The sequence below is a fragment of the Oncorhynchus nerka genome, linkage group LG17 (genome assembly GCF_034236695.1).
Source record: "Oncorhynchus nerka isolate Pitt River linkage group LG17, Oner_Uvic_2.0, whole genome shotgun sequence".
Classification (NCBI taxonomy): Eukaryota; Metazoa; Chordata; class Actinopteri; order Salmoniformes; family Salmonidae; genus Oncorhynchus; species Oncorhynchus nerka.
In genome coordinates, this window is record NC_088412.1 from 6,545,468 (window position 1) to 6,557,967 (window position 12,500).

Below are 12,500 nucleotides of genomic sequence, written 5' to 3' on the forward strand. Positions count from 1 at the left end.
CTGGTTAAATAAAGGTGAAATAAAATAAAATAAAAAATATGTACTGTTCATTCATGATTGTTTATTATCTACTTCACTTGCTTTGGCAGAGTAAAGATATGTTTCCCATGCCAATAAATACCTTTGAATTGAATTGAGAGAGAGAGAGAGAGAGAGAGAGAGAGAGAGAGAGAGAAAGCTCCATGTTAATGTTTATGGGACATGAGTCGTCATGGTTACTCATGGTTATGTGATGAGGCAGCCCAGTTGGTTACATGAACCAGTCTATTCTCTGAAAGGGGTCCAGACAGCCTGTTCCCAACAGTGGGGTCAGTGGGATTGGATAGGGGCCCCTCTCTCTCTCTCTCTGACTGGAGGAGAGAAGTGAAATGGTGTGTCTCCTCTGGTCAACAATACTCACCTTGAAAGACTCCACAGCCTGTTGGAGCTCCTTCAGCTCCTTCTCTCTCTCCTGGAATCTCTGCTGGACCTTCTGCTGACTCATCCCCAGCTGCCTCTGTGGAGAATCACTCTTCAATGAGCTATCAAACTTTATTAGTCCAGTAGATCAATAGTATAGTAATGTGACATAGGACCCATAGAGAGGAAGGTCTACAATCCTGAGGAAGTCCCTTTACAATATTATATTATGTTGCTATGTGAATGATTATAGTTTTTATGGTAGACCTACATGTATCAAGGGGTTGAGACTGAACTTTGGACTCATAAAAGGCCATTCAGAATGATAATAGTGTTTGACTTTAGAAAATGGTGATACATTTGTAACAAACTCAATATACTCAAGGTTTGTGTTCATAGTTGTGGATCCATTTCATATTGTATATAATATAATGATCTCATATTCAAACAGATTTAGTTCCTACTGTATCTTTAATTCTTTGTTTATCAGATAGCCACCAACAAGTTGTTCTGGTCTTACCTGTTTCTCAGTCCTCTCTGCTGCAGCTGACACTGTATCATGGTCTTTATGTTCATCCATCACACACAGCAGACAGATACACTGCTGATCGGTACGACAGTAAACCTCCAGCAGTTTGTCATGATGAGAGCAGATCTTCTCCTGTAGTTGTGCCGTGGCTTTGACCAGCTTGTGCTTCTTGAAAGCAGGAGATTCATAGTGAGATTGGAGGTGAGTCTCACAGTAAGAGGCCAGACACGCCAGACAGGACATGAGGGCTTTCTGCTTTCTGGTCCCAGTGCAGAAATCACACACCACATCTCCAGGTCCAGCATAGCACAGAGCAGGAGGGAGAGCAGCCTGGAGTCCTGTCTTCCTCAGTTTCTCCACCATCTCAGCCAACATGTTATTTTTCCTCAGATTAGGCCTTGGAGTGAAGGTCTCTCTGCACTGAGGACAGCTATAGACCCCTTTCAGGACATCCTGATCCCAGCAGCCCTCAATACAGCTCCTACAGTAACTGTGTCCACAGGGAATAGTGACCGGCTCCTTCAGTAGATCCAGACAGACAGAACAACAGAACTGGTCCTGGTCCAGCAGAACTCCCTGTTGAGCCATTTGGACTTGTTGTTCACTGTCACACAGACAGACGACAGAGAGACTCAGATAAGTTTCGTTTCCTCAGAAGAGAGTTTGTGGGAAGGGGAGGGACTTCCTGATTCTGCCAGCGGGGTGGGGTTAGAAAGGAGGGAGGGGTTAGAGGAATGGAGGAAGAGAGAGAGGAACTGCATGCAACAGCAAGAGGGAGACAAATAGTTTAGTTCCAAGGTTAGAGCCCTTAACATGGAACAAATTACATAATGAATCTTAAAATGTGAGTTGTTAGAATATATGAAGGGTAACAGTTTCTATGAAGTACGTGTGTATCATTATTTTAATGACCTTTATAATACCTTATAATACACCTATGTGTTGTAATTAATCAATAAGGACTGAGGAGGTGTGGTATATAGTTAATATACAGTACCACAGATAAGGACTGAGGAGGTGTGGTATATAGTTAATATACAGTACCACAGATAAGGACTGAGGAGGTGTGGAATATAGTTAATATACAGTACCACAGATAAGGACTGAGGAGGTGTGGTATATAGTTAATATACAGTACCACAGATAAGGACTGAGGAGGTGTGGTATATAGTTAATATACAGTACCACAGATAAGGACTGAGGAGGTGTGGTATATAGTTAATATACAGTACCACAGATAAGGACTGAGGAGGTGTGGTATATAGTTAATATACAGTACCACAGATAAGGACTGAGGAGGTGTGGTATATAGTTATATATCTAACAATGCTTGTGTTCCTTGTTCCAACAGGGCAGTAATATCTAACAATGCTTGTGTCAGTAGTAGTTAAATAGGACATGCCTTGACTAGAATACAGTATATACATATGAAGTGGACAGTAGTAGTTATATAGGACAGGCCTTGACTAGAATACAGTATATACATATGAAGTGGACAGTAGTAGTTATATAGGACAGGCCTTGACTAGAATACAGTATATACATATGAAGTGGACAGTAGTAGTTATATAGGACAGGCCTTGACTAGAATACAGTATATACATATGAAGTGGACAGTAGTAGTTAAATAGGACAGGCCTTGACTAGAATACAGTATATACATATGAAGTGGACAGTAGTAGTTATATAGGACAGGCCTTGACTAGAATACAGTATATACATATGAAGTGGACAGTAGTAGTTATATAGGACAGGCCTTGACTAGAATACAGTATATACATATGAAGTGGACAGTAGTAGTTAGATAGGACAGGCCTTGACTAGAATACAGTATATACATATGAAGTAGACAGTAGTAGTTATATAGGACAGGCCTTGACTAGAATACAGTATATACATATGAAGTAGACAGTAGTAGTTATATAGGACAGGCCTTGACTAGAATACAGTATATACATATGAAGTGGACAGTAGTAGTTACATAGTTTTATTTATTTGCAAATTATGGTGGAAAATAAGTATTTGGTCACCTACAAACAAGCAAGATGTCTGGCTCTCACAGACCTGTAACTTCTTCTTTAAGAGGCTCCTCTGTCCTCCACTCGTTACCTGTATTAATGGCACCTGTTTGAACCTGTTATCAGCATAAAAGACACCTGTCCACAACCTCAAACAGTCACACTCCAAACACCACTATGGCCAAGACCAAAGAGCTGTCAAAGGACACCAGAAACAAAATGGTAGACCTGCACCAGGCTGGGAAGACTGAATCTGCAATAGGTAAGCAGCTTGGTTTGAAGAAATCAACTGTGGGAGCAATTATTAGGAAATGGAAGACATACAAGACCACTGATAATCTCCCTCGATCTGGGGCTCCACGCAAAATCTCACCCATAAGGTCAAAATGATCACAAGAACGGTGAGCAAAAATCCCAGAACCACACGGGGGAACCTAGTGAATGACCTGCAGAGAGCTGGGACCAAAGTAACAAAGCCTACCATCAGTAACACACTACGCCGCCAGGGACTCAAATCCTGCAGTGCCAGACGTGTCCCCCTGCTTAAGCCAGTACATGTCCAGGCCAGTCTGAAGTTTGCTAGAGAGCATTTGGATGAACCAGAAGAAGATTGGGAGAATGTCATATGGTCAGATGAAACCAAAATAGAACATTTTGGTAAAAACTCAACTCGTCATGTTTGGAGGACAAAGAATGCTGAGTTGCATCCAAAGAACACCATACCTACTGTGAAGCATGGGGTGGAAACATCATGCTTTGGGGCTGTTTTTCTGCAAAGGTACCAGGACGACTGATCCGTGTAAAGGAAAGAATGAATGGGGCCATGTATCGTGAGATTTTGAGTGAAAACCTCCTTCCATCAGCAAGGGCATTGAAGATGAAACGTGGCTGGGTCTTTCAGCATGACAATGATCCCAAATACACCGCCCGGGCAACGAAGGAGTGGCTTCGTAAGAAGCATTTCAAGGTCCTGGAGTGGCCTAGCCAGTCTCCAGATCTCAACCCCATAGAAAAGGGAGTTGGAGGGAGGAGGGAGTTGAAAGTTCGTGTTGCCCAGAAACAGCCCCAAAACATCACTGCTCTAGAGGAGATCTGCATGGAGGAATGGGCCAAAATACCAGCAACAGTGTGTGAAAACCTTGTGAAGACTTACAGAAAACGTTTGACCTCTGTCATTGCCAACAAAGTATTGAAATAAACTTTTGTTATTGACCAAATACTTATTTTACACCATGATTTGCAAATAACTTCATTAAGATCCTACAATGTGATTTTCTGGATTTTTTTCTCATTTTGTCTGTCATAGTTGAAGTGTACGTATGATGAAAATTACAGGCCTCAGTCATCTTTTTAAGTGGGAGAATTTGCACAATTGGTGGCTGACTAAATACTTTTTTGCCCCACTGTATCTAGTCTCCCTTACGGCTCTAATCTGATAGTGGTAGATGTCTAGTCTCCTTTACGGCTCCAATCTGATAGTGGTAGATGTCTAGTCTCCCTTACGGCTCTAATCTGATAGTGGGGTGGTAGATGTCTAGTCTCCCTTACGGCTCTAATCTGATAGTGGTAGTGGGTGGTAGATGTCTAGTCTCCTTTACGGCTCTAATCTGATTGGGGTAGATGTCTAGTCTCCTTCATGGCTCTAATCTGATAGTTGTAGTGGGGTGGTAGATGTCTAGTCTCCCGTATGGCTCTAATCTGATAGATGTAGTGGGGTGGTAGATGTCTAGTCTCCCTTATGGCTCTAATCTGATAGTGGTAGATGCCTAGTCTCCCTTACGGCTCTAATCTGATAGTGGTAGTCAGGTGGTAGATGTCTAGTCTCCCTTATGGCTCTAAACTGATAGTGGTAGCAGGGTGGTAGATGCCTCGTCTCCCTTACGGCTCTAATCTGATAGTGGTAGATGCCTAGTCTCCCTTACGGCTCTAATCTGATAGTGGTAGTGGGGTGGTAGATGCCTAGTCTCCTTTATAGCTCTAATATAATCGTGGTAGATGTCTATTCTCCCTCATGGCTCTAATCTGATAGTGGTAGATGTCTAGTATCCCTTATGGCTATAAACTGATAGTAGTAGTGGGGTGGTAGATGCCTAGTCTCCCTGATGGCTCTAATCTGATAGTGGTAGTGGGGTGGTAGATGTCTAATCTCCCTTACAGCTCTAATCTGATAGTGGTAGATGTCTATTCTCCCTCATGGCTCTAATCTGATAGTGGTAGATGTCTAGTATCCCTTATGGCTCTAAACTGATAGTAGTAGTGGGGTGGTAGATGCCTAGTCTCCCTTATGGCTCTAATCTGAGAGTGGTAGTGGGGTGGTAGATGCCTAGTCTCCCTGATGGCTCTAATCTGATAGTGGTAGTGGGGTGGTAGATGTCTCGCCTCCCTTACGGATCTAATCTGATAGTGGTAGATGTCTAGTCTCCTTTATGGCTCTAATCTGATACGGCTCTAATCTGATAGTGGTAGATGTCTCGCCTCCCTTACGGCTCTAATCTGATACTTCTCTAATCTGATAGTGGTAGTGGGGTGGTAGATGTCTAGTCTCCTTTATGGCTCTAATCTGATACGTCTCTAATCTGAGGGGTGGTAGATGTCTAATCTCCCTTCTGGCTCTAATCTGATAAGGCTCTAATCTGATAGTAGGGTGGGGTGGTAGATGTCTAGTCTCCCTTATGGCTCTAATCTGATAGTGGTAGTGGGGTGGTAGATGTCTAGTCTCCCTTATGGCTCTAATCTGATAGTTGTAGATGTCTAGTCTCCCTGATGGCTCTAATCTGATACTTCTCTAATCTGATAGTGGTAGATGTCTCGCCTCCCTTACGGATCTAATCTGATAGTGGTAGATGTCTAGTCTCCTTTATGGCTCTAATCTGATACGGCTCTAATCTGATAGTGGTAGATGTCTCGCCTCCCTTACGGCTCTAATCTGATACTTCTCTAATCTGATAGTGGTAGTGGGGTGGTAGATGTCTAGTCTCCTTTATGGCTCTAATCTGATACGTCTCTAATCTGAGGGGTGGTAGATGTCTATCTCCCTTCTGGCTCTAATCTGATAAGGCTCTAATCTGATAGTAGGGTGGGGTGGTAGATGTCTCGCCTCACTTATGGCTCTAATCTGATAGTGGTAGCGGGGTGGTAGATGTCTAGTCTCCCTGATGGCTCTAATCTGATACGTCTCTAATCTGATAGTGGTAGATGTCTCGCCTCCCTGCAGACTGATATAGGACACTTTTATCCAAAGGTGAATGTCTTTAAACTGCATTGTTCTCATGATGTGTGTGTAGCAGTGTGATGTTGTTCCACTAGATTACGCACCAAGTTGCACACAAGGACCAGATCAAATAGGTCAAGAGGGGATGTTAATAGTTTGATAATAATAATAATTCAGTGTGTTTTTTTATTTAATTACAGCTGCATAGATAATGTTATGTTTTGGTGTACAAACACTTTTTCATATCTATATGGTAAATACACTTGATTGTAAAAGTGTTGTATATTTTGGTTTGGTCCATCGCGGGTTTCTGTATTTCTGTTCACCCTTATTGTTCTCTCTTGTCTGACCTTTGTTGGATTCTGTATTTTACATTATATCCATTAGCATATATATGATTAAATATTATCTGATGTTGGTTGTGTGAGGTGTCTGCATTTGTGCACTGGAGCGTCATTATGAGATTAAACAACTGCTTGCTACTTGCCTGTTTGTGTGTGATGAGAACTGAGTAACATGGTGTGACCTGCATGTTGCAAAACGGTAGATAACAGCCCAGCAGATGCTTTGTCCTTGTGTTTGTATGTAACAATATTGAGCACATGGTGTGACTTGCTGTATCTGACAAAGTTGTGACAGGGAGGGGTGGTCATCACGAGGTTTAACTGAGATGGAAAAATACTGAACAACACAATAGCAGGAACTGAGCAACTAACTAGCTGCGATACCAGAACAGTAAGGATCTATACATCGACGGAGGGAGGAAGAAGAGGCCAAGAGGCGGGGACCAGCCTGAGCACCTGCGATAGGCTGGGCAAGTTTAAACCACGCCCAGTCTCTACTGTGATAGGCCAACAGACGGGTTGGAACTATGTCTATCATAATGTGTATAACAACACTGTTTTACGTACATCCTGTCAGTTCTCTGTTCTGCCCTGCGTGGTATTACAGTCATCATCTCAGCAGATAGATAACTGTGTTCTACATCCTGGGTATTACTGTACCTCTTGTCAGTTCTCTGTTCTGCCCTGCGTGGTATTACAGTCATCACCTCAGCAGATAGATAACTGTGTTCTACATCCTGGGTATTACTGTACCTCTTGTCAGTTCTCTGTTCTGCCCTGCGTGGTATTACAGTCATCACCTCAGCAGATAGATAACTGTGTTCTACATCCTGGGTATTACTGTACCTCTTGTCAGTTCTCTGTTCTGCCCTGCGTGGTATTACAGTCATCACCTCAGCAGATAGATAACTGTGTTCTACATCCTGGGTATTACTGTACCTCTTGTCAGTTCTCTGTTCTGCCCTGCGTGGTATTACAGTCATCACCTCAGCAGATAGATAACTGTGTTCTACATCCTGGGTATTACTGTACCTCTTGTCAGTTCTCTGTTCTGCCCTGCGTGGTATTACAGTCATCACCTCAGCAGATAGATAACTGTGTTCTACATCCTGGGTATTACTGTACCTCTTGTCAGTTCTCTGTTCTGCCCTGCGTGGTATTACAGTCATCACCTCAGCAGATAGATAACTGTGTTCTACATCCTGGGTATTACTGTACCTCTTGTCAGTTCTCTGTTCTGCCCTGCGTGGTATTACAGTCATCACCTCAGCAGATAGATAACTGTGTTCTACATCCTGGGTATTACTGTACCTCTTGTCAGTTCTCTGTTCTGCCCTGCGTGGTATTACAGTCATCACCTCAGCAGATAGATAACTGTGTTCTACATCCTGGGTATTACTGTACCTCTTGTCAGTTCTCTGTTCTGCCCTGCGTGGTATTACAGTCATCACCTCAGCAGATAGATAACTGTGTTCTACATCCTGGGTATTACTGTACCTCTTGTCAGTTCTCTGTTCTGCCCTGCGTGGTATTACAGTCATCACCTCAGCAGATAGATAACTGTGTTCTACATCCTGGGTATTACTGTACCTCTTGTCAGTTCTCTGTTCTGCCCTGCGTGGTATTACAGTCATCACCTCAGCAGATAGATAACTGTGTTCTACATCCTGGGTATTACTGTACCTCTTGTCAGTTCTCTGTTCTGCCCTGCGTGGTATTACAGTCATCACCTCAGCAGATAGATAACTGTGTTCTACATCCTGGGTATTACTGTACCTCTTGTCAGTTCTCTGTTCTGCCCTGCGTGGTATTACAGTCATCACCTCAGCAGATAGATAACTGTGTTCTACATCCTGGGTATTACTGTACCTCTTGTCAGTTCTCTGTTCTGCCCTGTGTGGTATTACAGTCATCACCTCAGCAGATAGATAACTGTGTTCTACATCCTGGGTATTACTGTACCTCTTGTCAGTTCTCTGTTCTGCCCTGCGTGGTATTACAGTCATCACCTCAGCAGATAGATAACTGTGTTCTACATCCTGGGTATTACTGTACCTCTTGTCAGTTCTCTGTTCTGCCCTGCGTGGTATTACAGTGAGCCATTTATGACTTAGCTAATAAAAAATACATAGTATAAAATCGGTGACTCATTGTTATATTTATCCTGATACCAGATTCGAATTTACGCAACTCTAACATTGGCTTTGACATACAAACCATCGGACGGTCAGACAGGACACCGGCACGCCTTTGTTGTGTCTATGAACACCCCCCACATTCATACCCTCTGCTCTCATCCACTGGAACATAATACATGTTACTGCAAATCCTCTGATGATGACTGGGTTCTTTCTTGTATGAAGTTACTGTCCACTTCATATGTATATACTGTATTCTAGTCAAGGCCTGTCCTATATAACTACTACTGTCCACTTCATATGTATATACTGTATTCTAGTCAAGGCCTGTCCTATATAACTACTACTGTCCACTTCATATGTATATACTGTATTCTAGTCAAGGCCTGTCCTATTTAACTACTACTGTCTACTTCATATGTATATACTGTATTCTAGTCAAGTCCTGTCCTATATAACTACTACTGTCCACTTCATATGTATATACTGTATTCTAGTCAAGGCCTGTCCTATATAACTACTACTGTCCACTTCATATGTATATACTGTATTCTAGTCAAGGCCTGTCCTATATAACTACTACTGTCTACTTCATATGTATATACTGTATTCTAGTCAAGGCCTGTCCTATTTAACTACTACTGTCTACTTCATATGTATATACTGTATTCTAGTCAAGGCCTGTCCTATATAACTACTACTGTCTACTTCATATGTACATATACTATTCTTCAGATATACTACAGATGTACTCCAAATTGTCTATGCATCACATCACAGTAAACAGTATATATATCTATATCTATCAATGCTTGTCCTAATATTTTATTTTACTTTTTAGATTTGCCCTCTGTGAGCCAGGAACGCAAGCATTGTTAGATATTACTGCCCTGTTGGAGCCAGGAACACAAGCATTGTTAGATATTACTGCCCTGTTGGAGCCAGGAACACAAGCATTGTTAGATATTACTGCCCTGTTGGAGCCAGGAACACAAGCATTGTTAGATATTACTGCCCTGTTGGAGCCAGGAACACAAGCATTGTTAGATATTACTGCCCTGTTGGAGCCAGGAACACAAGCATTTCACTACACGCGCAATAACATCTGATAAATATGTGTATGTGACCAATAAAATCAAATTTGATTGCATTTTTGAATATGTTAGATAATTCTCAATCTGCGTTGTGTCTTGTCTAAGAACGTGACAATACCACACCTCCTCAGTCCTTATCTGTGGTACTGTATATTAACTATATACCACACCTCCTCAGTCCTTATCTGTGGTACTGTATATTAACTATATACCACACCTCCTCAGTCCTTATTGATTAATTACAACACATAGGTGTATTATAAGGCATTATAAAGGTCATTAAAATAATGATACATACGTACTTCATAGAAACTGTTACCCTTCATATATTCTAACAACTCACATTTTAAGATTCATTATGTCATTTGTTCCATGTTAAGGGCTCTAACCTTGGAACTAAACTATTTGTCTCCCTCTTGCTGTTGCATGCAGTTCCTCTCTCTCTTCCTCCATTCCTCTAACCCCTCCCTCCTTTCTAACCCCACCCCGCTGGCAGAACCAGGAAGTCCCTCCCCTTCCCACAAACTCTCTTCTGAGGAAACGAAACTGATCGGAGTCTCTCTGTCGTCTGTCTGTGTGACAGTGAACAACAAGTCCAAATGGCTCAACAGGGAATTCTGCTGGACCAGGACCAGTTCTGTTGTTCTGTCTGTCTGGATCTACTGAAGGAGCCGGTCACTACTGCATGTGGACACAGTTACTGTAGGAGCTGTATTGAGGGCTGCTGGGATCAGGATGTCCTGAAAGGGGTCTATAGCTGTCCTCAGTGCAGAGAGACCTTCACTCCAAGGCCTAATCTGAGGAAAAATAACATGTTGGCTGAGCTGGTGGAGAAACTGAGGAAGACAGGACTCCAGGCTGCTCTGTGCTATGCTGGACCTGGAGATGTGGTGTGTGATTTCTGCACTGGGACCAGAAAGCAGAAAGCCCTCATGTCCTGTCTGGTGTGTCTGGCCTCTTACTGTGAGACTCACCTGCAACCTCACTATGAATCTCCTGCTTTGAAGAAGCACAAGCTGGTCAAAGCCACCGCACAACTACAGGAGAAGATCTGCTCTCATCATGACAAACTGCTGGAGGTTTACTGTCGTACCGATCAGCAGTGTATCTGTCTGCTGTGTGTGATGGATGAACATAAAGGCCATGATACAGTGTCAGCTGCAGCAGAGAGGACTGAGAAACAGGTAAGACCAGAACAACTTGTTGGTGGCTGTCTGATAAACAAAGAATTAAAGATACAGTAGGAACTAAATCTGTTTGAATATGAGATTCAAATTAAATGGATCCACAGCAGAACAAATATGAACACAAACCTTGAGTATATAGATATGTTAACCCAGATTCTACAAATGTATCACCATTTTCTAACGTCAAACACTATTATCATTCTGAATGGCCTTTTATGAGTACAAAGTTCAGTCTCAACCCCTTGATACATGTAGGCCTACCATAAAAACTATAATTCACATAGCAACATAATATAATATTGTAAAGGGACTTCCTCAGGATTGTAGACCTTCCTCTCTATGGGTCCTATGTCACATTACTATACTATTGATCTACTGGACTAATAAAGCTTGATAGCTCATTGAAGAGTGATTCTCCACAGAGGCAGCTGGGGATGAGTCAGCAGAAGGTCCAGCAGAGATTCCAGGAGAGAGAGAAGGAGCTGAAGGAGCTCCAACAGGCTGTGGAGTCTTTCAAGGTGAGTATTGTTGACCAGAGGAGACATAATTTCACTTCTCTCCTCCAGTCAGAGAGAGAGAGAGAGGGGCCCCTATTCAATCCCACTGACCCCACTGTTGGGAACAGGCTGTCTGGACCCCTTTCAGAGAATAGACTGGTTCATGCAACTGACTGGGCTGCCTCATCACATAACCATGAATAACCATGACTGACTCATGTCCCCTATACATTAAAATGGAACTGTCTCTCTCTCAATTGAATTAAATTCATAGGGCTTTATTGGCATGGAAATAGATGTTTACATTGCCAAAGCAAGTGAAATAGACAATAAACAAAAGTGAAATAAACAATCAGAATTGAACAGTAAACATTACACTTGGAAGTGATTTGGGGGATGGGGGAGGGTCTATTAGAAGTTAGTAGGACTCTTTTATTTTCTAAGAAGTACTGAGTTAGGTAGGAGGATTTAGAGTGGTGTAAACCGTGATTGAACACACTCCAGAACAGTAGGTGGCGCCATGCACCTTTAACGTTGGTTTGAGGACCTCCATTATATCATAGAAGAAGAAGTTGGTCTGTGAGGGTTTTGTTGTTCCTGAGGAGAGCTACTATTCGTTTCTCTTTTGGTTTTCAAGTATTTTCATGATGTATTAAAGCCAAAGCTAAAGCTTCCCTAAACAATTCAATATATCAGTCAATATATTTTCTCTGTGATTTATTTTCTCTCCGTTCCATCGCATCTTATCCGTCTTACCGGGCGGGCACTAGGACCCGGGGGAGGCTGCTGCTGCAGAGGCTGCTGCACCGCTCGTGACTGTCAGCCCTCCTTGTAGCTCATTGGTTAAGCTGTGGCTCGAGCCTGTTAACAGTTAACGGCCAGGAAACGGCTCTGACAAGGACACATTCATGTCGAGGCAGTGATGTGAATGTGTGGTAAGTTACAATAGAGAGAGAGAGTTTTCACTACTATAGACTTTGGTCATAATCAAAGCTTTGTTAACCAATAGGTTTTTATGTGAGGCTGCCTGTAAGTTACAGTGTAACAGACGTTACTAACGGTAACGGTGTCTTTTAAATTCGA

The 12,500-nt window shown here is 42.4% G+C and overlaps 3 protein-coding genes across 4 annotated transcripts in view; 2 read left to right on the top strand and 1 right to left on the bottom strand.

The window, feature by feature from the left end:
• LOC135561379 (tripartite motif-containing protein 16-like) overlaps nucleotides 1-1,619 on the bottom strand; it is an 8,698-nt gene extending 7,079 nt beyond the window's left edge. The window contains exons 1-2 of one of the 2 annotated variants that reach the window (XM_065002875.1): nucleotides 920-1,619; nucleotides 401-496 (exon numbers count right to left, since the gene is read on the bottom strand). In XM_065002875.1, the coding sequence (XP_064858947.1) occupies nucleotides 401-496; nucleotides 920-1,516 (693 nt within the window). In that variant the 5' untranslated portion in view covers nucleotides 1,517-1,619. The remainder of the gene's footprint in view (nucleotides 1-400; nucleotides 497-919) is intronic. The other variant, XM_065002874.1, reaches the window with a different exon arrangement.
• Nucleotides 1-12,500, top strand: part of LOC135561380 (E3 ubiquitin/ISG15 ligase TRIM25-like) — a 426,185-nt gene that overhangs the window by 261,118 nt on the left and 152,567 nt on the right. The gene's annotated exons all lie outside the window — the stretch shown is intronic.
• The window catches only part of LOC135561388 (tripartite motif-containing protein 16-like), a 21,301-nt gene continuing 19,059 nt past the window's right edge, over nucleotides 10,259-12,500 (top strand). Inside the window, exons 1-2 of the mRNA XM_065002885.1 lie at nucleotides 10,259-10,935; nucleotides 11,310-11,438. Of these exons, the coding sequence (XP_064858957.1) occupies nucleotides 10,333-10,935; nucleotides 11,310-11,438 (732 nt within the window). The 5' untranslated portion in view covers nucleotides 10,259-10,332. The remainder of the gene's footprint in view (nucleotides 10,936-11,309; nucleotides 11,439-12,500) is intronic.